Genomic DNA, 26,378 nt, shown 5'->3' with positions numbered 1-26,378 from the left:
TCCCGCCCCCAGCATCCCGTGCCAGATCCCGCCCCCAGCATCTCGCTGGGTTTCGCCGCCGTGATTCCCGTGCCAGATCCCGCTTCCAGCCGCCGTCCTCGTCCGGCTTTCTGCTGATTTCGGATCTTTGCTAAAAAAAAATGTCTGCTGCATCGGGCTATGTTGCTGTCCCTCGCTGTCCGGTGATCTTTGATGGTACCAACTACACCGAGTTCGCTGGCTTCATGCGCATTCACATGCGTGGCATTCGTCTCTGGGGTGTTCTTTCTGGCGAGGTCTGCTGTCCGCCACGTCCGGTCCCTCCGGTGGCCCCTACTCCGCCGACTCCACTGGTTCTTCCTACGGACGCTACTCAGGCCGCCAAGGATGCGGCTAAGCTTGCTGATGAGACTGCTGATCGTGCTTATGATGAGAGGGTTTTGGCTTATGAGGAGGCTCTTCAGACTTATCATGGTGCTTTGTCTGTTTACACCCAGTGGCTTGATGATGATGCTCGTGCTGCAGCTGTTCTCACTGCTAGTGTTCTGCCTCAGTTTGCTTCTGAGTTTCTGGGTCTTCCTACTGTCTTTCAGATGTGGACCTGTCTTCGTCAGCGCTATGAGCCCTCTGGTGATGCCTTATACCTTTCTGTGGTTCGTCAGAAGCATGCTCTTCAGCAGGGTGACTCTACTGTTGATGACTTTTATGCACAGAGTTCTGCTATCTGGCGCCAGCTTGATTCTCTCCGCAGTGCTGGTTGTCGTACTTGCCCCTGCTGCCAGGCTGTCCAGGCCAACTTGGAGTTTCATCGCGTCTACGAGTTCCTGTCTCGGCTCCGTAAGGAGTTTGAGCCCCGGCGTGCTCAGTTGTTTGCTCGTGGCCGTATTTCTCTCATGGAGGCGCTTTCAGATATTCGTGCTGAGGAGACTCGCTTACGTGGTGCTGGTTTGCTGGAGGTTCCCTCTGTGCTCGCTACTCGGGCTTCTTCCACTCCACCTGCTGCACCGCCCCATTCTCGCTCGAGTGCTCCGCCAATCTTGCCCACTCCTTCTGGAGGCTCAGGTCGCCCCCGTTCACATTGTGACTACTGCAACAATGATGGTTATATTGAGTCCCAGTGCTACACAAAGCGGAAACACCTGCGCAAGGCGCGATCCTCCTCCTCAGGGACTTCGTCATCTCCCTCGACAGCTTCAGCCATTGCTTTGACTGAGCAAGATATTCTGAGACTTAAGCGTCTGCTCGCGGCTTCAGGTTCTTCCTCGACGGGTACTGCTGGTTCTGTGACTGATGCTTCCCGCACTGAGCACCCGCCCTCTACACAGTCAGGTACATCCCCATGGGTTCTGGACTCTGGAGCTTCTTTTCATATGTCTTCTCATTCTTCCGCTTTGTCTTCTCTTCGCTCGCTGGATTCTCCTGTTCATGTCTTCACTGCTGATGGTACTCCACTTTATGTTGCTAGTAGAGGCCATCTTTCCACTCCTTATTCTGTTCCTGATGTTGCTCATGTTCCTCGACTTACCATGAATCTGTTTTCTGCCGGTCAACTTACTGATTCTGGTTGTCGTGTCATCCTTGATGTTGACTCTTGTTCTGTCCAGGATCGTCGCACGCACACTCTGGTTGGGGCTGGCCCTCGCCGCCGTGATTCTCACGGTCTTTGGGAGTTGGACTGGCTTCATGTTCCTTCCGCTGCCACCACCATCGCCAGTCCCTCCGCTGCTGTCGCCTCTGTTACTGGTTCCTTCAAGCAGTGGCATCATCGACTTGGTCATCTGTGTGGTTCTCGGTTATCGTCTTTAGTTCGTCGAGGTCTTCTGGGGTCTGTCTCAGGAGATGTCTCTTTAGAGTGTCAGGGTTGTCGTCTTGGCAAGCAGATTCAGTTACCATATTCACATAGTGAGTCAGTGTCTAAGCGTCCTTTTGATTTAGTCCATTCTGATGTATGGGGTCCGGCTCCTTTCGCTTCGAAAGGTGGTCATAAATACTATATTATTTTCATCGATGATTTTTCTCGTTACACATGGCTTTATTTCATGACTTCTCGTAGTGAGGTGTTGTCTATTTATAAGCGTTTTGCTGCCATGGTTCATACTCAGTTCTCTTCACCCATTCGTGTTTTTCGTGCTGACTCTGCTGGCGAGTATATCTCTAAGATGTTGCGTGGTGTTCTTGCTGAGCAGGGTACTCTTGCCCAGTTCTCTTGTCCTGGTGCTCATGCTCAGAATGGCGTGTCTGAGCGCAAGCATCGTCACCTTCTTGAGACGGCTCGTGCGATGATGATCGCCGCCTCTCTTCCGCCTCATTTTTGGGCCGAGGCTATCTCCACTTCCGCCTATCTCATCAACCTTCAGCCGTCCGCTGCTTTGCAGGGTGGTGTTCCTTTTGAGTGTCTTTTTGATCGTTCTCCCGATTATTCGATGCTTCGCTTGTTTGGTTGTGTTTGCTATGTTCTTCTAGCCCCTCGTGAACGCACCAAACTGACCGCTCAGTCTGTTGACTGTGTCTTCTTAGGCTACAGTGATGAACATAAGGGCTATCGTTGTTGGGATCCTATCGGTCGTCGGATGCGTATCTCTCGAGACGTGACTTTTGATGAGTCTCGTCCTTTCTTTCCACGCCCATCTTCCTCGATATTTTCCATGGAGGATATCTCTTTCCTCACTTTTCCTGACTCACCTATCACCCCCGTCGGGCCTGTGCCTATTTGTTCCACTCCCTCTGCTACTCCACCCCTCGTCGATTTGCAGCCACCATCTTCCCCGGTCTCCTCACCTAGCATGTCACCGGATTCTACACCTTCATCTCCGGTGACTTCTTCGTCGCCACCCCCCGATTCTACCTTGGCGATTCCTCCTTCTATTGTTCCATCTTTTCCTCAGCATTACACTCGTCGTTCACGACCTGTGGATGCTTCCTTGGATGAGTCGTCCTCTTCCTCTCAGCCTACTTATGGCTTGCGTTCTCGTCCTCGTCCGCCTGTTGATCGCTTTGGATTTCCCACCGCTGGTGCTGCTGTTCTTGAGCCGACTTCTTACCGTCAGGCTGTTGTTCATCCTGAATGGCAGTTTGCGATGGCAGAGGAGATTGCTGCTCTTGAACGCACTGGTACCTGGGATCTTGTTTCTCTTCCTCCCGGAGTCCGTCCCATCACTTGTAAGTGGGTCTACAAGGTTAAGACTCGCTCCGATGGTTCTCTTGAGCGTCACAAAGCTCGTCTCGTGGCTCGTGGTTTTCAGCAGGAGCATGGTCGTGATTATGACGAGACTTTTGCTCCTGTGGCCCATATGACCACTATTCGTACACTTCTTGCCGTTGCCTCTGCACGCCACTGGTCTATATCTCAATTTGATGTTAAGAATGCCTTTCTTAATGGTGAGCTGCGTGAGGAGGTGTACATGCAGCCACCCCCTGGGTATTCTGTTCCTGATGGCATGGTATGTCGTCTTCGTCGCTCTCTCTATGGCCTTAAGCAAGCCCCTCGTGCCTGGTTTGAGCGTTTTGCCTCTATGGTCACTACTGCTGGTTTTTCAGCAAGTGCTCATGATCCAGCCTTGTTTATTCACCTTTCTCCTCGTGGTCGGACTCTTCTTCTCTATGTTGATGACATGGTCATCACTGGGGATGACCCCGAGTATATTGCCTTTGTAAAGGCCCGTCTTAATGAGCAGTTTCTTATGTCTGATCTTGGACCTCTTCGCTACTTTCTTGGGATTCAAGTCTCTTCTACCTCTGATGGCTTTTTTATATCCCAGGAAAAGTATATCCAGGATCTTCTTGCTCGTGCTGCTCTTACTGACGAGCGCATTGTTGAGACTCCTATGGAGCTCAATGTTAACCTCCGTGCTACTGATGGTGATCCTCTCCCTGACCCGACGCGTTATCGTCATCTTGTTGGCAGTCTTGTCTATCTAGCTGTCACTCGTCCGGACATCTCTTATCCGGTTCATATTCTGAGTCAGTTTGTCTCTGCTCCCACATCGGTTCACTATAGTCATCTCCTTCGTGTTCTCCGATATCTTCGGGGCACGATCTCTCACCGTCTATTCTTTCCTAGCTCCAGTTCTTTACAGCTTCAGGCCTATTCGGATGCTACGTGGGCTAGTGATCCTTCTGATCGCCGTTCACTTTCTGCTTACTGTGTTTTCCTTGGTGGTTCTCTCATTGCCTGGAAGACGAAGAAACAGATTGCAGTTTCCCGTTCGAGTGCTGAGGCTGAGTTGCGAGCCATGGCTCTTTTGACGGCAGAGGTGACTTGGTTACGGTGGTTACTTCAGGATTTTGGTGTTTCTGTCACTACACCGACTCTGCTTTTATCTGACAGTACAGGTGCTATTAGCATTGCGCGCGATCCTGTGAAGCATGAGCTCACCAAGCATATTGGTGTTGATGCTTTCTATGTGCGCGCTGCTGTGCAGGATCGGGTTATTGCTCTTCAGTATGTGCCTTCCGAGTTACAGTTGGCAGATTTCCTGACGAAGGCCCAGACTAGAGCACAACATGGCTTTTATCTCTCCAAACTCAGTGTTGTTCATCCACCATGAGTTTGAGGGGGGGTGTTAGAGTTATAATATAAGTCATGTACCCCTTTGTATTTATCCCGTTGTATAAGGGGTTTCCTGCATATGTTCCACACCTGTACATGTATATATATCGGCCTATGGCCTCATGGGAATACAAGTTGCTTATTCCTAACAATTTTCAACTGGTTCCACATAGTTCCTCTATGACTCCTACATGAATATATTGACCAGCTGGTCTGCATTGCAGATTATCGTTGTTTCTCTTCAAATCTAACGCGGAATTGGTATCAGAACAAAAACATTGGGAAATACCACAGCAGTGTATGCCGGCATGTCAACATGATTTTTAGTGTGTTTGGGCAGAGAAGAGTGTGTGCCAGCAAATGAACACGATTCAGTAGTACAATTAGATAGGGAGACTGTTTTGAGGTGTGTTTGGACAATGTCGACCAAGTGCAGTTTACCCAATTTTGCCTCAAAATTTACTAATGGTTGACAAATCAGAGTGGTGAGGCCAAGGACGGCTGCCTCGAAATTTACTAATGGTTGACAAATCTGAGTGGTGAAGCCAAGGACGGATAGGAATGAACCAAATCACAGCAGCAGACCACACAAGCCTACATTATTGGCCTGGTTGACCTTCTTCGACAAGTTAAGCTGAATTGAACACGTGCACTGTGGAAATGGAAACTGTACCTGATTCATATCAATGGCCTGGAGTGCTTCTCCCCTGGTGAAAATTATGGCATGATTTTGATTTTCAGGTTTGCCCTCTCCAATATCTGTGGGTTTGCCAGGAAGCTTGATGCGGTAAATTTCCTAAATCAAGTTTACAGCACAAAGTATAAAAATATCACTGAACTAAAGATGCATATCCAAAAGATGGTGAATTGATGCTTTATGAGTTTATGAATGTGCACAGAAATAGGTGACCAAAAATTGATGGAAAGCTACTAACTTGTGCAGAGACTTCAAATACTTACATACAAGTGTAATTTCTACTTAAATAATATTATCTAAAAAAGGAACATAAAAAATGAAGTTTTCTACCTTTAGTTAGAGAAGCCAATGAAGCTTTTGATGGAAATGATGCTATGTGAAAACATTTATGTTTATATTCAGCAAGTACCTCATCATACTTTTCACCCACTCCTTTGACAAGAACAGAATAATAAGTCTTCTCTGTTGTTCCATTTTTGGTCGGAGCTTCTACCTCATCAATATAAGCAATCCGTAAGGACGGGTACCTGTGCATTTCAAATATCAGATGGATTGTAGTAACCTTACTATGATCTTCGTGGAAAGATGAATGCACTAGGTTTTGTACATTATCATGAGGTTAAGGATGTTCAGATAGCAAGCTTTATCTTTGAGATTCTTGGACACCTTTTGCATGCCATATACTTGACAAGACACAACATAGGTGAATTTGATATCAGCAATGGCAAGTGCCATATCTACAATGTTTCCACCCTCTTGATAGGATGTTGTTGTTCTCTGGCGGTCCAATTTAGCTGCAAAATACTGATGGAGTAAAACATATGCAGATTTGCAAAGAATGGGAAAGAATTCACAGGCAGATTTGCATAGGATGAAAAATATATGATGGAGAAAAAATTAATCTAACCAATATCAATTTTATCTTGAATACATTGAATCTCAAGCGCCCTCCTGTAGTACATCATTCCTCTCACTAGCACAGTAATAAAGAAAGTTAGAAAACACGATAGATGAAGTTCATACAACATAAGAGAGTTAGTGACTTCACCAGTTCTGGTGAGCGTTTGTCCCCTATAAGATGCCCAGGGTGAGATCTCATCCATCCTTGATTTAAGGGACTCCTCATCCTTTGGTACAAATTTTATGCGCTCAAGACAATTCTTCCATTCATCTATTAGCATGCAATAGTTCATGATGAGCATTTGCTGACAGCAGAAGATAATTAACATTCACAATTGTCAGATAAATGAATATAGGAGTACCTGGATATATTTTCCGTAAATAGAACAGGATAGAAATCCCGTCCTCATTTTTTTCATGCAGATCTTCTGTCGAAAAGAGCACCTCCTCTTTGAAGTAAGGAGTTAGAACACTGATGTGAAAACAGAAATGTTTGTTAACTGGTATTCTAGCAAAAAATAATTGTAGGGCGGTTTGACCTACGTGCCAAGTGTTAAGGAGTATTAATATTAGTCTAGGAGTCCTTATTAAGCTATGTCTCTTTCCTTGTACCCTAAGTCTTGTGTAATATATATATATATATATATATACCCTTGAGCTATGCAATAGAGATAAGTTGCATCCATAACATGGTATCATGAGCCCAAGATTAGGGATTTTTTTGGGTGTCACAACTCGCCCTCCTGATCAAATCTCGCGCTGCCATTGCTCTCTTGGCTGTCGTGATTTCCTCTCCCTCGCCGGCTGCTGCTACCTTGGCCAGCCGCTGCTCTGCCCGCTGCCCGTCACCTCAATCTAGTGTGTGGCTGATTGATTTGGTGATCTGCGCTCGATCTGGTGCTGGTGTGCAGCCGCCCCCTGCAGGTCTTCAATCCGCACCTCAAGGTCTCCAACAGCCGCTCGATCGCTCTCCCGCAGCACGATCTCGACGCCACAAGTGGGTATGTATTTATTAATGGAGGCAGCGCAGTGCATGGAGGTCTTGTAAACAGATCATATTGACAAGGTCAACCATGGAAGCAGAACTTACTGCTTTAGACACAGCCACTGCTGAAGCAGAATGGCTGTGTGACTCTTGATAGACCTGCATCTGGTTGAAAAACCTGCACCGGCAATTCTTATGGATTGTGACAGCCAAATGGTCATCGCTAAAGTGAACAATTCTAAGGATAATGGAAGTCATCAAGACACGTGAAGAGACGTTTGAAGTCTGTCAGGAAGTTGAGAAACTTCGGAGTAAGAACTGTTACATATATTCGAACAGACAAAAACCTGGCAGATCCCTTTTGATGCGGAGCATCCTATGGCATCACCATGTCAAGTGACACGTGCGACATCTACTTCATACATAAAAAGGTGAATCATCTCCTTTACACATGTTCACTTGATCCCTTCTTGGATGGTATACTACTTGACCCTCCATCGTGCATGTATAGGTTTGAGCGGAGATTCACGGATGACGAGGAGTACAAGCGCAAAGGAATGACTATACCATCCGCGAAGGAAGCATGGAAGCGAAGACGGAGCTGCAGCGAGTTACAGCCACCGGACATCCCACTACCGGACGTCCGGTGCCTGAAGAAGAGAAGCCAGCGAGGAGCAGCCAAGTCGTGCTCCAGCGGCAGGACATCCGATGGAGTACCGGACATCCAGTACCCACCGGAATCCAGTGCCACGCACCCGAGAAGAAACGGGCGGATTTCCGGAGCGTACTGGACATCCGGCGCCTCACGAGCCGTTGGACATACGGTACCTGCCTGCTCGCATGAGTGGGCCACGGGCCTTGTATCCCTTCCTTCCGCGGTTCCGCCCCTCACTTACCCCTTCATGGCTTGTAATATAAATAGACCTCCCCCTCCTCATTTCTAGGGTTAGCTAAGATTAGAACAGACACCATAGAGCTTAGCTCATGTACCTTCCCTTCTGGGATCTATCCTCTCCTATGGAGATCAAGACCACCATGAGTGGAGAATCCTGAGGGATTGCAAGACCTCTATATGAGAAGAACCATCTATGGTTGCAAGGCCTCTCGTGGAGAAGAAATGCTTCATAGAAGCATCAAGCCCTCCTAGTCCTAGGACTTAGGGAAGAAGCCTATCTTGTTCCATCCACTCTTTGGATCATGGATCTATCTATGTGTATCTTTATTTGCATCTATGTGTGCTGATTTGTATGTTTCCCTTCGTATTCTTCCTCAAATCCACCTCCAATTCGTAAAGATTGGGCCACATAGGGTCTCTACCCTACATCACCTTTACAAAGGGACTATCATGAAATGTGATAGATAGAACATCGAGGGAGATGGGTAGACCCATAGATGTTACACCATAGTAGTAACCCAACCTTTGTGATCAGAGACCTCGTGAATTAGGACCTGGGAAGAACAAGCTATTGGTTAACAGAGGAGAGTAACATGTAACCCTCTCTATGTGAAGATGCAAAACTCTCAGAGCTGTAAAGCTCAAAGTTGTAAGGCAGGTTGGCGACATGCCTTAATGTGGTTCTATTAGCTATGATTAGCAAAGATGTTCTCCTAAAGAGCAGTCTTGAAAGAACGCACATATATGAGCCCCGTCTGTAAACGTCACAGTTTATGAGACTTGGGTGATCTCTAGTAACCTCACGAAGAGACCGGGTGTTTACCCTACTGTACATAGTCAAAAAAAAGAGACCAAGGAGTACGACGTATATGCTCCAAACCGCAGGATAGCCTACTGGCAGTCAAGTACTGGTTAAGACTTTGAGTGAAACCCGTTCACACAAAACTTGCAATTCAAAGCATAATCCATTGTCAAGTTGCAGATGGATGTAGCTTAAAGCTCTAGGCAAAAGTTCAACTTAACACAGGTATATTAAACAAGTAGTGAGAAAAGACAAATCTCTAAATGGGTATTTGAGACCTGGTGGGGAATTGTTAGAAATAATGGGCTAGGCCCATGTTCAATTTCTGAAATCTCAAAGAGGCCCATTAATAAAATGGGAAGTAGTGGTTCTAAAGTTTAGTCCCACCCTGCTAGTGGAGGAAGTGTTTGACCTCTTTATATTGTGGGTTCTCCCCCACAACACTAAGTTGTGTGTTGAGGAGAGAAAGAGAAGACTACACGTGCACGCTCACCTCGCCTGGCCGGGCTTGGGTCGGGCCGGGACGGCGCGGGCGTGTGACATATGCGTGAATGGTCTGCCAAAATCCGGTCCGTGACCTTGCAAGGGCGCCGCTTCCTTTTGCCGTTTTATTTTTTGATGTCTTGGCAGACAAGTTGTTTCTTGTCCGGTAAGTATACGACTTAGAAACCAAGTCAATTTGAGATCGTGATAGCGACACGATATTGTTGGAAATATGCCCTAGAGGCAATAATATTTGTATTATTATATTTCAATGTTCATAATTAAGTTTATATTTCTATGCGATAATTGCATTGGTTCTTGAATATGAGATTAATAGTTGAAAATATGCCCTAGAGGCAATAATATTTGTATTATTATATTTCAATGTTCATAATTAAGTTTATATTTCTATGCTATAATTGCATTGGTTCTTGAATATGAGATTCAGAGGAAAACCCAATTGCATGTGTGGAAACATAAACACCAAGATGATCCCTAGTCATGCATCTACGACTAGCTCATGTATTGATGATGATCTTGTTTTCCTGATCATGAGCATTGTTATTGTAACAAGGATACTATCAATAATGAGAACACGTGGTTACCGAAACAATGGTGTTGGATAGACCCAACTTATGAATTACTGAGAGATGTTATCGTTGTTATGTTGTCAGTATTTTCATATAACTTGTTCATGATTACTAAGTTCCATAGACCATGCGAATATCATAATTCAACATGCTGGATGGTTACTTTGGTTACCGTCCAAGCTCCGTGCCACGATCCGGGTGTTCTTCAACGACCAGGGGTTCGACCTCCGAATCTCTCCCGAGCCGCCCAACCACATCGGCCGCCCTCGCATCACCGACGACAGCCTCTTGGGAGGTCCCGATGGGGGGGGGGCATGGGGGGCCATCGCAGCGACCGTGGCCCCCGCCATGACCACCACTCCGGCTCGGAGGACGACGACGAGGAGTATGAGGACAGTCCCCGCGATCCACCCCCTCCCCCTACGGCCTCCAGGGGTGGCTCGGGCACCGGCCGCGGCCACGCGGCGGCCCCTTCGCCTCCCGTGGACGGCAGTGACGCCTTCGATGCGAGCCTCGCCGTCTTCCCGGCCTCGTCCCCCCGCTCCCCAAACGGTACTCCCCCCGCCATTCCCTCTATGCTCTTGACCGGGATCGACTCCATGCCTGCACCTCCGCTTTCGCCGGCTGCTCCTGCGCCTCCCGTGGGGGATGGGCCTGTCCCGGAAGGGGACCCGCCCCCCTCCACTCCCCGCACCGCGCCAGTCCTGTCGGACCAGAGGGAGCCCGATCCCCCCCTGGACCGGACATGTCCCCAGCTCCGATGTCGCTGGTCCTTGCCGCGTTCGCCTCTCCGTCGACCCACCCCTCGGCCTCCTCGTGCACCGCCCTTGGTGGGATGTCGGCGGTGGTGACCACCCCGGTGGCCGCTCCCCCACTCCCGCCTCGGACTGCGGCCTACTCCAGGAGGGGCCGGTCGACCTCGACCCCGGTGACCTCCTCGCGCCGCAGCGCTCGGATTGAGGCGGCCAGACCGGCGGGTAGCCCGGCTCTGCCTATCCCCGAGCAGGCTGCGCTCCGGGCCGCTGCCCGGAACCTCAAGCCAGGTACCCCGTCCATCCCGGCCACCTCTGCTACTTGCTCCTTTTCTGCTTTGGAGTCGGCTCCACTTGGCCACCTCGCTAAGGTGGCAGCAGACTCGGCCATAGTATTCAGAGGGGAGGTCCCCCCCCCCCCGCTAGTTCAGATCGAGGCCGCCTTGCCGAGGCCCGTGCACGCCTCCCTCCCTCCTCGGGGGCTACTTCCGGGGCCACCCCGAGCGCCCATCCCCTCGCGGCGGCCGCCCCGGGTGAGATCCGGGGTCGCACCCGCTCCTGTACCGCAGCCCTCCGCGCCCAGAGCGCCTCACGTGTCTTGGGGTCAAGCAGCCCCCCGATGGATGCGTGATGCGAGCCCTCTTCTGGAACATCCGCGGTTTCGGCCAAGATGGTCGACGCCGCCAACTCATAGAATACATGCGAACCGAGCGAATCGACATTGTGGCCATTCAAGAAACGATGCGCGCAGAATTCTCCCTATCAGAACTTGAGCATCTGAGCTCCGACTTGTTCACTTGGCACTGGCTCCCTTCTAGTGGGAGTGCGGGCCACTCGGGTGGCATCCTCCTAGGAGTGAAGGATGCCACCTTTGAGGTAGGAAGCATGGATCGAGGCGAGTTCTTCGTTAGCATGGAGGTCTTCGAGCGGGCTCTAAACTTCAAATGGGAAATCATTGCGGTTTATGGCCCGGCCGATCACCGCCGTTCTGAGGCCTTCCTCGCTGAGCTCCGTAGGAAGGTAGCGTCCGCCCAGCTACCGGTGGTAGTGGGCGGTGATTTCAACCTCATTCGGACGGAAGAAGACAAGAGCAACAATTTAGTGAACTTTCCTTGGATGCAAATGTTCAATGATTGCATTGCTGACATGGGGCTGCGTGAGCTCGATCGAGTCAGGGCCAGGTTCACTTGGACAAACCGCCAAGTTGATCCGACTCGCTCGGTCCTCGATCGGGTCTTCGCCTCCCCTGAGTGGGACATTCCTTGCCCCCTAGCTTCGCTCCGGGCGATTACGCGGATTGGTTCAGACCACGTCCCCCTACTCCTCTCTTCGGAGAACGAGCGTCCACCCATGCCGCCCCACTTCCGCTTCGAAACCTTCTGGTTGCGTCAGCCTGGATTTACTGCCGCGGTGGTCACCAGGTGGCGCGAGGCGCGTGATGCCCCCCACCGTGCCCTCTCAGCCGTTGATTCCTGGCATTTCTGTACCAAACGGTCACGGCAATTCATGAAAGGGTGGGGTGCAAATGTGGGCCGAGACATCAGTGAGTGGAAGAAAGCCCTCCTTGAGGGCATCCAGGCCCTCGATCTGCGGGCTGACGCCGTTGGCCTCTCGGCAGACGAATGGATGCTTAGGTATGACTTGGAAGACCAACTCACGGTCATCTACACTGACGAGGAGGCATACTGGCGCTTGCGGGGTACGCAAAATTGGGTCCTCAAGGGGGACGCCAACACTGCCTACTTCCAAGCCATCGCTAACGGCAGCAGACGCCGTAACTCCATCCCCCTCCTGTGGGACGGAGCGACCCTACTGCAGCGGCCAGAGGACATCCGGGCCCATGTAGACGGCTTTTACAGAGACCTATTCTCTGCCTCCCCTCGGGGAGGTCTTGCCCTAGCGCAAGACATTTGGCCTGCCCACTGTTGCGTCTCGCCTGCGGATAACGCGGCTCTCACGGCCCCGTTCTCTGAGGCTGAAGTATGGGCGGCAATAAAGGGCATGAACCCATCCTCGGCTCCCGGCCCGGATGGCCTCCCAGTGAAGTTCTTCCAGACTTTCTGGGAGGTGATCAAACCTGAGGTGATGGCCCTGTTTGACGAGTTCTTTGCTGGGTCCATTGACCTCGCCCGGCTGAACTATGGGGTAATCACTCTCACCCCCAAAGTGGTTGGGGCCTCCGACATCCGACAATTTCGACCGATTACGGTGATTAATGTCATCTTCCGCATCCTCGCGAAGGGGTACGCCATTAGGGCGGCCCCTATAGCCGACCGGATCACCCACCCTGATCAGTCGGCCTTCATCCAGGGCCGATATATCCTTGATGGAGTCTTGGTGTTCCACGAAGCTCTCCATGAGGTGCACTCCAAACACCTCAAGGCAGTCTTCCTGAAACTGGATTTCCACAAGGCCTATGACACGGTCAGTTGGGCCTTCCTTCGGGAATGTCTGCTCCGTAAGGGCTTCGACGACCGGTGGGTGACCAGGGTGATGCAGATGGTTTCCTCGGGTCGCACCGCGGTGAACATTAATGGGGAGATCGGCCCATTCTTCCCCACATTCTGTGGGGTACGTCAAGGCGATCCCTTCTCCCCGTTCCTGTTTAACATGGTTGTCGATGCTCTGGCAGCCATCCTGGATAAGGCCAAGGCGGCGGGTCACATTAAGGGGATAGTGCCGCATCTAGTTGGGGGGAACGGGATCTCCCTGCTCCAATATGCGGATGACACCATTATCATGGTGGAGGGGTCGGAGAGTGATATTTCAAACCTCAAGTTCCTCCTTCTGTGCTTCCAGCAAATGTCCGGCCTTAGGATCAACTTCGACAAGAGTGAGGTGATGGTCTTGGGCTACACCCAAGACGAGCGCCAGAGCATAGCGGATCGGCTTAACTGCCAGCTCGGGTGCTTCCCCACGACATATCTGGGGATACCCATTAGCGACTCCAGGCTTACGGTGGCCGAGCTGCGCCCCACGGTGGGAAAGCTTCAGCACCGTATCGAGCCCTGGCAGGGTAGGTGGCTCTCGAAAGCGGCCCGCACGGTGCTCATTAACTCGTCCCTCTCCAGCCTACTATTATTCATCATGAGCTTCTACAGCCTTCCCGAGACTCTACACCATGAGATTGCCACCATTCAGGGGCATTTCTTCTGGGCCGGCGAGGGCGATAAGTAGAAGTACCACATGGTCAGGTGGTCTGAGATCTGCAAACCTCGCGACCAGGGCGGACTCGGGATCATGTCCTCCAAACGCATGAACATTGCCCTTCTGACTCGGTGGCTCTGGCGGATTGCCAACGGAGATGGTGACCTGTGGCTTCGCATCATTCAGCAGGAATACCTCCGCGGCCAGCCTCTCGCCTTCTGCCAGCGGTCTGGGGGTTCCCAGTTCTGGCAGTCCATCATTCAGCTCCTCCCGATCCTCCGGATCGGGACCTCGATCGAGATTGGTTCCAGCACCGCCACACTGTTCTGGTTCGATAGATGGGCTGGTGACACGCCCCTTGCGGCCCGCTTTCCGGACCTGTTCTCCATCGCGGTTGCCCCGCAGATCTCTGTGGCGACCGCCCTTATTGACTTAGGGCAACTCGCGTTCCGGAGACCTTTTGGCCCGGCTGAGAACGCGGACTGGCAAGAGTTGCTCGACTGTATTGCACTCCACGAGCCTGATCTCACGACGGACGATGACCGCGCCAGATGGCGCCTAGAGCCTTCTGGACAATTCTCCACCAAATCTCTCTACCTGGCCATCGCCCCCTCGCTTGGACATGAGGCGCTCTCCATTTGGGAGATTCGCCTCCCCCTGAAAATTAGGACCTTCTTGTGGCAATGGATTCGCGGCCGCCTCCCCTCAGGCGTAGAGGTTCTGAAGCGCAATGGCCCTGGGGATGGGCGTTGCCCGCCCTGCGGGCCTGAAGAAGACTCGAACCACATCTTCACCTGCGTGTCCGCGCAGTTCCTTTGGAGTTGTTTCCGCGAGATTGTGGGTGGAAGCTGGGACCATAACAACTTCCCTGCTCCCTTTGCCGAACTCCAGGCGATCCCACCCGCGTTGCGCCACATTAGGTGGCTGACCATTGGGGTCCTTGCCTGGACGTTGTGGACTGTTAGGAATAAACTTGTGATTCAGCGTATTCCTCTTCGTCGTGCTACTGACGCTTTGTTCAAATGGTCTGGTTACTTGCAGCTTTGGCGGCTGCTTAGCCGTCCCAGGGAGAGAGACGCCATCACCTCCATCATCACCCGGCTTCGCGCGATGGCTCTCCAGTTGGCGCCTCCGCTTCCCCCGCCACCACCAGAACCAGATTAGATCGTCGTGTCCACGCCTCCGCCACCGCCATCTAGGGGTGTTTCGTCGTGCGTTTGTGTTGGGCTTGTTGTGTTGTGCCCACAGCGGAACTTGGGGCTGTTTGTGTTTGTGTGTGTGAGTGTTGGACCTGACCTGCGGTGGCGTTGTGTTGGTGTGTGGTGTGTTTTGTTGTTACCTTGATACTTTGTGCTTGGTGGTTGCTTTATTTATAAAGCGGGGCGAAAGCCATTTTCGGTAACGTCACTTTGTAACTGGATATGTGAATAAAGGTGACTTACGAGTATACCTAAAAGGCTGAAACATATGTCTCGGTAACGATAGTTCAAGACTAGGATTTGCTCCTCTCACGATAAAGAGATCTATATACGGAAATTTTTGGGGGAGGTCTCAAAATGGGAGCCATACAAAAAATCCAGGATTTTATTTGTGGAAGAAAGTTGTGAAGAACTGTCATGAGATGACCACCCCTAGTGGGCCCCACAGGGCCCACATGAGGCGCCAACCCCCTAAGAAGGCCTAGGTCGAATCCTAATAGGGGTGGAGTCCTTCCCTCCTTCCACCAAGTGGAAAAGGAGGACTCCTCCGCTTGGGGGCGCCCCCTCTTCCCTCTCCACCTATATATATGTGTGTGGAGGACTCCCTCTTGCAGCACACCAATGCAAAGGGGATCTCTCCCGCATAGCTCCACGTTCCCCCGGTCTAATTGGCCTAAAGTGTTTAGGCTCCTAATTAGGCGGGCAATAATCTCGATCTAATTGATCTAATAGATCTAGTTTTCTCAGAGTTCTCCCTGCACGTCGAAGCTCTGCCGGTCTACTACTTCGGAACGCGTGGATACCTCGGAGGGGTCGTCTACTTCGACGCTCGTCTCGAAGAACTTTCTCGCCGGCTGGGAGGTGCAACCTAGCTGCGAGAAATCGTCTCGCTGCACTGACTCTTCACTGCTTCCGCTACTCTGCTCGTCGGTGAGTTTGATCGTTACAACCATCTTCATAGTGTTCCTGGGTGTGATCGTGTAGCATAATTTTTTGTCGTGTAGCACATTCCCCTACAGCCGATCCATATTTTCGTACGTTCTCGTTTGACTTCAGACGTAAGACAAAATTTACAGGATATAAAAATGATGTTAAAATAGAGGGCCTTGTGCTATGCAGTAGAGATAAGTTGCATCCATAACACCAAGAACCAAAAAAGGGTTGGTGGAAGAATAAGGTGGAGGGCCAGCCACTAGAGTTGGGTTTCTTACCTGAAGGACATCATGCTGCGGACCTGTGGAGCCCTTGGCATTTTCATAAATAGTGAGTTCGCAAAGAAAGTGATCCTGCGCCGAGCTTCCAAGTTCGTTGGCACATAAATTGCAGATTCTTTCGTTGTCAGCAACAACTGAAGCCTAACACACTGCTAACACAGAAATCCCATGGTTAATGAGGACACTAGTACTTGTGAACTTACAGAAATGAATACTACCATTGAAATAAGTTGCTAAGAAGATAAATGACCTTCTCCCTCCAAGCTTCATCCTTTATTGAGTCCAGATTCAGATTTGCAAACAGTTGATTGTCTCTATTTTCATCCTTCAAAATACTGGGATTTGAAAGAAAGTTGGTTGTCAAAAAGAATTCCTGAAGGCGCACATCTAAGCAATCAGCATAGATCTTACCCTTGTCCATTCTTCATGATATCCTGTGTAATGATTTCCATTGTATCTTGTAATAGATTGGCAATCTGTGTTTTTATTGTTGTGTCATGCTCCTCTTCAGTTTTCTGTAAAACAAGTAAACAGTTTTTAGAGTGTTGAAACGGAAATATCGTATAAAAATATCTTGCTAAGAAATCCAAGAACAGTAGCTATCAGTACCAATAGTAGAGTTAGCAGCTTATCGAACTTAGCACTTAGCTGAGGAAGTTCATCCAATCGGAATTCCCTCACAAGTGACTGACGTTCTATGCTATCTTCAAGACTTTCACGTATTCGATCAACAACTCTGTACCCATGAAGCAAATCAATAGTAACTGTAGTTAGCAACATAACCATATGGTAAATTAATTTTCTCAGAACACAATATGCCTTACTTCTTATCACTTGTTTCTGCCATAAGGCTGTACAGAATATTTAACAAAGTCTCATAACACTCTATTACGGCATAAAAGGTGTATGGATCCTGGTTTATCCTCTTCCGTAGTTCTTCATCCCTTTTCTTGACGCTCTTTGCCATATCAAGTGCCATTGGAATCTAGAACATCGTAGCCATGAGCACTACAGTACTAGCTCAGGGAGAAAATCGAGTGTTTAACCTAGTGGATGAGTAAAAAGTGTACCTTGCTAGCGAGAAGGAAAGGAGGCCATTGAAAAACGCTAGTGTCACCCGCAGATGATGGAACAATCAATAAATCTCTCTCCCTAGAAGCAAATGGAAAACAAATTTAGAAGCATGTTAACAAAAGGAACCTAACACCAACAGCCAAAGCATGTTATAACAAAAAGAAAAAGACGCCAGGACCAACAGCAAACCTATTGTTTATCAAGTCTTCATCTCGCAAAGAGATAATAAATGCATTCCATATGTCGGAGAACTTATCAATATGCAAATTTTTGTCCTCCTTCTGAAAAGAGTTTACACAAGGTATTCGAAGAGACAATAAATCAGCTATCGTACCAGCCAAAAAGTGACAGGAAAATGATTGGTAACAAAATTTAGTAATATTGGACCTCACGCTCACGTCTCTTTGGTTGACTACCATGTCCAGGCACAAGATGTTTACCAAACGCTGTTGGGATTGCCTCGAATCTTGATCTTAACATCCCAAGGGTTCGTATCTGCAGGAAGGTAAATATTCTGCAAGATTATTTACGGTAGCTACAGCCTCAACACTCCAAGGGTAAAAAGGTAAGAATAGACATGGTACCAACCTCACCCAAGCGGCTGAAGGCACCATTTACTCCACCACATATTGTTGAAAAAATAGCGTACCATATTTGCGTATCCATTAAGTATACCTATATGAGGAAATATGAGCAGCTTCGTATTAACCCCCCACACCCGCACACGTACAAAACACATGAATTGATACATACCATGACAATTGGTGCCCATATAGTAAAAACAACACCTAAATTATGCTGCACTGCAAAATTAGCATCCAATCAGTGTTCGAAACCTTATCTAAAGAATTACCGTGATACTGCACTACTACAACATAAATCTTACAGTATGGAAAGAACTCGTGCCAGATGTATTTCCCCCGTCCCAAAAACATAATTGTCCTGGTAGGTCCAACGAGAGGAGAAATCTGCCAACAGTGATCAAATGTCAGTACACTTCCAATATTTGAAGCTCAAAAAAATTATTTGGATTCATTATTTGGGGTAGCAGGGGTTTAGCAATAGATAAATGGAATTCACGAAGATTAGTTGGGGATGGATTAGCTTATTTTCCTTTTTTGGGTCAACCAATGCCTGTTGCCCTATTCCTAATTAAGAGGCATAAAATACCTTGCTCAGAAAAAAATATCTATACTAAACATCCAAACTGCAACTGTCGGGGGATTGATTCTGAGCTACCAAAACCCTAGTTCGAACTCCGGGGGCTTGGCTTACTACCACGAAGCTATGAGCTACACGCGAGGCACGACGGGGACACGCGAGCTACCCAGGTTCGGGCCACCATGCGGTGTAAAACCCTAATCCTGCTTGGTGGAATTGCTTGTGGAGACAGTGCTCTTGGAGCTACAAGGTAGACGAGAGTCAAGGGTGCCAATGGCGCAATCCTTCTGAGGAGTCGATCCCCTACTACGGTGGCAGCACTGCCCCTTTTATAGGCACCCCGGTCCTCTTCCCCGAAAACATTGGCGGGAAGGGCTACCACATGGCGGCAATTTGAAAGGGGACAGGCGCCCAGGCTTATCCTGACAAAAGGCGGTCTTCGCCTGCTAAAGTTGTTATCCATGACGCGCAGGGGGCTCCACGATGACCTCTGTCCTGGCGCGCCACCCGTCCTGGTCTTATTTCACCAAAGCGGAAGGCTTTGGGACTTGCTTTACCGAAAAAGGCTTTCGCCCCGCTTTATATATAAAGCATCGACCAACAACTACCCGGTACAAACGCACGCCACCACAACACACACACACACACCCAAGGCAAGATACATAGGCGCTGAGCGCAGCAACACCACCCCAAGCACTACAAGAGCAGCCGGGTCCTCGACCGTGAACACGCCACCGCGAAGAGATGAAGCCGCATATGACGAATCGTGGGCTCCAAGACGGTGCCTTCAGGAAGGATACGACACCGGAGCGCCGCCACCTCCCGACCCGAGAGTCAGAGTTTCCCCTAGAGCAACACGACGGGCAATGAAGGCCGCGACGCCGCCTTCAAGAAGGGAACGAGCTTCACCGCCGCCGGTCCGTCCGAAGATAGAACGGGTTTTCACCCCGGCCAATACTCACCACCACCAAACGCCACACCCCGGCGACCATGCCGCCCACACGACCATGGTCACCGGGCAGCACCAAGGCACGGGCTTTTCCCATGAGCACCGCGACACCACCACCAGAGCCGCCGCCCCGGCATCCAAGACCTTGACGCCACCTCACCCACCACCCAGCGCCACCCCACCCAAAGAGACGAGCGGAAAGGCCCCGCCTTTAGCACCCCTGAACTGTCCCCAACGCCGAGACACAATAGGCCGGCCAAAACTGGCCTCCATCGGCCTGTCCTGCCGCTGGGCGCGAGATGTGCTCAGTCCTGCTGCCGGGCACGAGACGAGCACGGTCCTGCTGCCGGGCGCGAGACGAGCTCGGTCCTGCTGCCGGGCGCGAGACAAGCGATGGACCACAGCTGGGAGAAGTCCAGTCCTTCGACGAAAGTGGCGCGCGGACGACAGGGAGAGCAATCGAAGGCCGACGCACGCCGCCTACGGACGAACCGACGCCGAAACATGTCAGCCGCCGCCGCATCCGACCTGCCAAGCTACCGTGGATCCATCTACGGCCAAAGCAGCAGCCACACCAGGCCACTGCCCATCCCGCGCCGCCCGGCGAACTCCAGGCGTTGAATCCGCCGGGCGCGCTGCCACCAGATCGGCCAGCGCACCGGCCGCCATGAACACGGCCAGAAGCCGCCAGCCGGCCCAGGCGTGCACGCGCACGACCCCGCCACTGGAGCCCTCCGCCCCCTGCACCCTACCACGACGCGACAGCCGCCGCCGCCAGAACCGCCCGCCGCCACGAACCTTCGCACTAGCCGCTCGCAGCCCCCGCCGCCCCACGCCGCCTCCGCCGCAACTACAGCTGCTCGCGCCGCCTGCATGGCCAGCCGCGCCGCCGCCGCCGGGCCCTGCGCAAGCGTCGTGCCCTCGGGTGGCCACTGCATCCCGCGCTGCAGAGGGGCAACGAGGAGGAAGAGAGCCCCGCCGCCGCCTACGCCGACCGGGCTTTGCCCGGGGGCGAGGGGGAGGGAGGCGGGGGGAGCGGGCAGGATGAAGCGTTTTTGGCGTGAGACTTTTCTGGGACTTGCTTTAGGGGAAGGCAGGTGCAGCTGCTCCCTTATCATCAAAAGGGAAACTGCCCTGGCAACGCCGGTTGGCACAGCCCTGCTGTCGTCACCTGCCGCGGCGACGTCACCCACGTGATGGGCACGCAACCCGCGCCGTGCGACCTCCTTGGGAGGCCTCGCGGGAGGGCGCCTCGCGAGGGGGGCCTCATGAGGCCGCCTGCTTCCGATGGTGGTACTTGGTGAAGTCCTTCAATGAGAGGGTCCTCGTAGGACGCGGCCCTCGCGAGGTAGCTGGCTTCGCGGCGCCCACGGTTGGGCCGCCACTTGAGTTGGGCCATTCCTAGGCCATAGGCAGATGGCCCGTGGTACCCTGGTTCGCACTGGGCCGACAGCAACCTTCAGTTTTCATCCTAGTTTTGCCTCTTAAGGGTCGAGTGCGCTGCATGAACTATTCTCTAAACAACATGTTCCTCCACAAGGATGTGGCATAGCTAGAGGCATCATTGACTCTTATACCAAATCGTCTTGAACGCCAAGATACACAATGCAACCAAACTTTAGCTAGACGCATTGGTGACAGCAAGAACAACACCACAGCAGGGATGGGAGGGTGGGTGGTGATATCGAAAAGGGGAGAAAATGTTCACTTGGGGACAACAAGGAAAGAAGTAATGTCGAGCAGCTGAGGTAGGATCTCGTGGTGAGATTACTTGCTTGCAATCTTGCGTTGAAGGAGCCCACAGGCTGAAGAAGAACCTCACTAGATGAAAATATTGAGTGGCAAAGCACTTCAATAGTGATAAAAGAACTATCATTGTTGTAACTTTTGGTGTTCTTTTAATAGATGTGATTTGAAAAGATTAAGTGTGTGTGCATGTTAAGAGTATAACTTAGGAAGTGTATATCCTGTTTTTGCGGAACAGTAGAAGAGCCCATTCAGCCCATGTAGGTGTGTGTATATCTCCTCAGAGAAACAGAGGAAAGTGATTTGGCTAGGAAAAAAGGGTTCCTACTATGCCCACGTTTGAGGCGAGAGTGCCTGCACGTGTCTGTGGAGGGGTGAAGTTTATGTGGATTGCCCAAACCTCTCCATCGGTTAGGACTTTTGGGTGAACTTGTTGTGAAACGTTATATTGTATCGGATCCAGAGGTCACTCATGTCACCACTCTCACTATCTACGCATCAATATATCTCGGCTCGTACAACATGTTCATTTTGCAACCTATTTTTTTCGCAGATAGGGAAAAGCAATGTGTGCCATTTCATCGATGGATAGGGGTTTTAACAAGTTATATATCGACCAAAAGGCTGCAACCCCAGAGCACCCTAGACGTTAAGTAACATCACACACACCACTCCCCCGGAACTCCATCAGCGAGCCTCCTGTTTGGTGCCTCATCTTATATCTTATTTTCATATGGTGTGTACAAATTTATAATTTGTTTAGTTGTTTCTGCCAATTTCATCAAGAATCTACAACAGAGACACATTCATTATATCTCGGCTAGTATAACATTTTTACTTTGCAACCGGGTTTTTTTTTCGCAAATAGGGAAAAGCATTGTGTGTCATTTATCGATAGATAGAGTTTCAACAAGTAATATCGAGCGAAAGGTGCAACCCCAGAGCACCCTAGACGTGAAGTAACATCACATCCGCTGCTCCTCCGGGACTCCATTAGCGAGCCTCCTGTTTGGTACCTCATCTTATATCTTATTTTCATATGGTGTGTAAAACTATATAATTTGTTTAACTATTGTTGTCAATTTCATCACGAATCTACAATACAAACACATTTCTTTTGTTTCTCAGATATGCAGCAGGCTGTTAAGGCTGCAGTTTAGCAAGGTTAACCAACTTTGGGCATGGCCAATGTCTAAGGATACTTTGGGTCGTGGATCAACCTCAACTACCTGGATGCATAGCACGGTAAGACTCAAAGGTGTTTTGTGGGTCAGCCAGCATAGTACAAAGAGTTTGAACAAATTTGGTTCCCTTCTTACCAATGTTATGAGGCCCCAATGTTGAAGTTACTAAACAAGAAAGGAATTTCATTCTGTTTACTAATTTAAAATGATTTACATCATATTCTGATTTTAAAATACAAAAGTTCAAGGGATATGCCACCCAGTTTGGTGTAGGATTTACAACCTCGAAATTCCCTTCTCAACATTGTACCGACAAGTACCAGAAGCCAACATCTGGCTCTAATACCATGTTCATTTTCTGATCAACAAATTCACCAACAAAGATGGGAAATCCATTCATACCTTAATAAAGTATTATCAAATCGGTAGCTAATGTAATAATATAGTAAGGAAATTGCTGCCCAGCTGGTCTAGAAAAGCACCACGACGAACAAATTATTACTCCCTCTGTTGCAAAATATATTTATTTTTACTTTGGACAATCCAATATGCAAGTTTGACCATTATTTTTTGGATAAGTATGTAAGTAGAACATTACAGAACATTGTATTGTGAAACAATTTTTAACTCTAAATCCAAGGAACTATTTGTATCTAACCAATCTAAAAAAATCCCTAAAAAGACAATCTAAAATTTTAATTAATTAGTGATAAAAATAAAGAAGTTTGACAGCTGACTTTCTAAGGGGACAAATCTATTTTCAAACGGATGGAACACAAAATTAAGTACTCCCTTCGTCTCGGTGTATAAGTCATTCGCGTAGTTCTAGGTCATCGATTTGAGGAATTAAATATGTGTTATATGTCATGAAAAGTATATCACTATATTTCTACACGGATGTAGTTTCTAAATATATATTTTTTGTCACATATAATACATACTTATATAGTTAAATTGTCAACCTAGAACTACGCGAATGACTTATAAACCGGGACGGAGGGAGTAGTGTGTAAAATAAACTAAAACTGGTGGATTAATTTGAGCAAATACTAACCAATAAAACATAAATTTTCTTACGGAAACAGTAACAGATCTAGTGTGATACTTAAACTAGAAATACGTTATTACAGTGCCTAGATTGTATCAACCTCAACGTAATAACTGAAGGCGAGCTTGCATATAAGCAATAGAATCCAGAATGTCGTGTACCTATTTTATGAAGAAAAACATTAAGTGTTAGGAAGAGAGAGAGAGAGAGAGAGAGAGAGAGAGAGAGAGAGACTTACTTAAGAAGTGAACATGTGTCCTCATACATGCCTCGGGCGACATATAATTTTGGCTGATAAGTAAAAAACATATGAGAACCAAAGACTACAATCAATTCTACTAAGAAGTCATGTAGATAGATCTAATCAAATGTACCTGCGTCCACCACAAAAGAAATCTAACAATGCGAGAATTTGAACGCTCTAGTGCCCTTCGCATTGGTAGAAATATGAAAAACAAGGCACTGAAAATGTTCGGCAGCATGTAAAGAGCAACTGCAAAATTATATATCGATTGACTCTGGAAATTTCCAATCCAATTGCTGAAGAACTTGATAAGGCCTGTGGGATTTTGGATGGAACTGGAGTACGTCACTGGAAGAATTATCAACCAGCCAATAGCTACAACAAATTTAAGGACATGCCGTATCATCTGCGAGCACACCAGGCTCCTCCAAGCCTTCCAGTTAAGAACTATCTCAAGTGTGGCTGAAAAAGTTTAAGAGACCAGTTTTAGAAACTGTGCAGCATCCGAATCAGTAAGAAAAGCCAAAGTAGTTTCAAATTCTACTCAGATGCCAAAAGGTAATTAAGCAAGGACTCCTTAAAACTGGGAAAACAACTAAGCAAGGTTACAAGATTCACAAAGTTCCTGAGACCAAAAGTGCATCCGTACCCTGAAGGAAGTTTAGAAATGCAGCTGTTATAAATATTGTCATAACATTTCTGAAAACAGCTGGCTCGAATATAGCAGAAAGTGATCCAGAAGGGCTCCATGCAATAATTACCATGGCCTAAAAGGAAGAAAAAACACATGATATAGCAAATGAAGAAACATGACATCTTTCAACTAATAATTAAGTCCATACCTGGAAAGCTAATATGAAAAAGGCCCACATTCGATCAAAACTTCTGAAGAGATGCAAAAATGTACGAACTTCAACAAAATTTGTTTTGGACATCCTCCGTCTGCTCATCGAATGATCGTGCCGCTGCACATTGCATACATTTAAAGTTAGTTCCATTATATTACCAAATGTACTTAATTTGATCAAACTGCTTTTAGATACACATACAATACACTGAATACAAATGAGTACATGTCCCATTGGAAGTCTAGATTACACGTATGTTCCTTGAAAAAAAAGGAAAATATGTCATGTGGGCCAGCAATACCGTCAGCACCCTAAGCACAAGGGGGGTGTTGCAGCATCTCAGGCCCAGACGGGTGCAGATGAGCACCAGGCTTACTGCTTAGAAACAAGCCATTTATACCAAGTTGGTGCTTTCCTCTCAAGTCAAGTAAGTTCCTTCAGATTGATTGCTTAGACTGAGTTTGTTAGATCAACTTAATAGGGCTGGCTCCTACTCTCCCCAGCTTGAATCGGACCTTCTACCTTTTCACTGTCGCGCTGTCATCAGCTTGTATCGTACGTATTTAAGAGCTTTATATTTAAGCCGGGCGGAAGTGTACTTTCTACAGAAATAGGGTCGGCTCCTATATGAAGGATGACATGATTGGAAAATGTAAAGGTGTATCCCTTTTGGGTCCATCAAGAAATAAACAGAAACAGAGATTAATATGATTGTCTCCATAATCCCTATTTCTACCTCTGTAGCCATTACGGCACAGCGCAGACCCAAGGGTGTGCAGCCACATGCTCCCTTCTCCCACTATTACTTTATCCAATCCATAGTCTGATGAAGTAGAACAGGATTTCCCTTCAGTTCATTTTGTATGAACAGCTCTCAGCTCTCTCCCATCACTGTACTAAATTTGCATATGCTCAGTAGTAATATTGCATGTTACATTGGCTTACATCACCCCAATGAGTGAAAAGAATATGTGAAATTACAATCATTCTTGAAAAAAAATTATAAAATCAACTGCATAACCATGGTTTTTGCATCCTTGCCTCTTCTTCACTATCCATTGCTAGTTTGTATCTACTATTAAACATTTCACTTCCTTGTACTCATTTCATTGCTATACTTTGGAACAACGGGTTTTGTGTTTCCTTATATTTCATTTAGCCGCTAATATTTTTGTACATATCATCATTTCATGTTCACCTTTTATTTTTCCCCTGGAACTGTTTGAGACTTTGAGGAACCACAAAAAACAATGATACTATTGTCTACTTTTAGCAATATGAAGCAATATTAAACAAGCCTTCAAAGTAAACTACATTTAACCATGCAGTGGATAAATTTCTATTCATGATTTCTTCAATTCCAGAACCACCATGCAAGAAAAATTGTTCCAATTATACCACTAAAAGGTGTTGCTAGTTCCTCATCTACCATTTTCTGTTGGTTGACTGTTAAGTGAAGATCTTCAACTTCTCATGGTCATGTACTTTAGTCTCACCGTATTCGATAGAATAGAATCAGTGAATAAATATATTAAACTAAAACCGCTAAGAATTTTAACAAATTAATGAATATGATAATAAATAGTATCTGTTGCACAAAAAATATGCAAAGGATTATCCAGAAACCTCAATGTCATTTTTAGTTTTCGTAGGATCTGCAAAAAAGTCAGAGGCTGGATCCATTGGCCATCCAAGTTGTTTGAAGCATTTCTTCGACCTGAATGTGCGAACACAAAAACAGTGACCAGTAAGAAATGCTTTCTTAGAACCTACTGATAGGCAAAGCACAAAGATGAACTATTAAAAGCAACTTACCAAAAATATTCATTCAGGTCATCATAGTTTCTCCACTTCGAGTGGCTCACAGTACCACGCTTACTCATTGTAGCTTCCTTTTGCATCAAATGAACATTAAATGGATAAGAATAAGAA

At 48.3% G+C, this 26,378-nt stretch overlaps 1 protein-coding gene across 3 annotated transcripts in view; it reads right to left on the bottom strand.

The window, feature by feature from the left end:
• The window catches only part of LOC123078310 (putative callose synthase 6), a 46,444-nt gene that overhangs the window by 5,587 nt on the left and 14,479 nt on the right, over positions 1-26,378 (bottom strand). For 2 of the 3 annotated variants that reach the window (XM_044500776.1, XM_044500778.1), the window contains 24 exons: positions 26,262-26,338; positions 26,073-26,163; positions 24,441-24,563; positions 24,248-24,365; positions 23,729-24,060; positions 23,593-23,645; positions 23,455-23,515; positions 18,153-18,234; positions 18,020-18,069; positions 17,855-17,941; positions 17,654-17,761; positions 17,456-17,547; positions 17,263-17,344; positions 17,017-17,177; positions 16,802-16,928; positions 16,604-16,707; positions 16,443-16,527; positions 16,190-16,341; positions 6,488-6,597; positions 6,274-6,396; positions 6,133-6,198; positions 5,833-6,019; positions 5,556-5,752; positions 5,202-5,287 (listed from right to left, as the gene is read on the bottom strand). In XM_044500776.1, coding sequence (XP_044356711.1) covers positions 5,202-5,287; positions 5,556-5,752; positions 5,833-6,019; positions 6,133-6,198; positions 6,274-6,396; positions 6,488-6,597; positions 16,190-16,341; positions 16,443-16,527; positions 16,604-16,707; positions 16,802-16,928; positions 17,017-17,177; positions 17,263-17,344; positions 17,456-17,547; positions 17,654-17,761; positions 17,855-17,941; positions 18,020-18,069; positions 18,153-18,234; positions 23,455-23,515; positions 23,593-23,645; positions 23,729-24,060; positions 24,248-24,365; positions 24,441-24,563; positions 26,073-26,163; positions 26,262-26,338 — 2,754 coding nt within the window. Of the gene's footprint in view, positions 1-5,201; positions 5,325-5,555; positions 5,753-5,832; positions 6,020-6,132; positions 6,199-6,273; positions 6,397-6,487; positions 6,598-16,189; positions 16,342-16,442; positions 16,528-16,603; positions 16,708-16,801; positions 16,929-17,016; positions 17,178-17,262; positions 17,345-17,455; positions 17,548-17,653; positions 17,762-17,854; positions 17,942-18,019; positions 18,070-18,152; positions 18,235-23,454; positions 23,516-23,592; positions 23,646-23,728; positions 24,061-24,247; positions 24,366-24,440; positions 24,564-26,072; positions 26,164-26,261; positions 26,339-26,378 lie in introns of all 3 variants that reach the window. The other variant, XM_044500777.1, reaches the window with a different exon arrangement.

The sequence above is a fragment of the Triticum aestivum genome, chromosome 3D (genome assembly GCF_018294505.1).
Source record: "Triticum aestivum cultivar Chinese Spring chromosome 3D, IWGSC CS RefSeq v2.1, whole genome shotgun sequence".
NCBI classification, from domain to species: domain Eukaryota; kingdom Viridiplantae; phylum Streptophyta; class Magnoliopsida; order Poales; family Poaceae; genus Triticum; species Triticum aestivum.
Note: the sequence above shows the minus strand (reverse complement) of the source record. Positions and strands in the feature narration are given on the sequence as shown.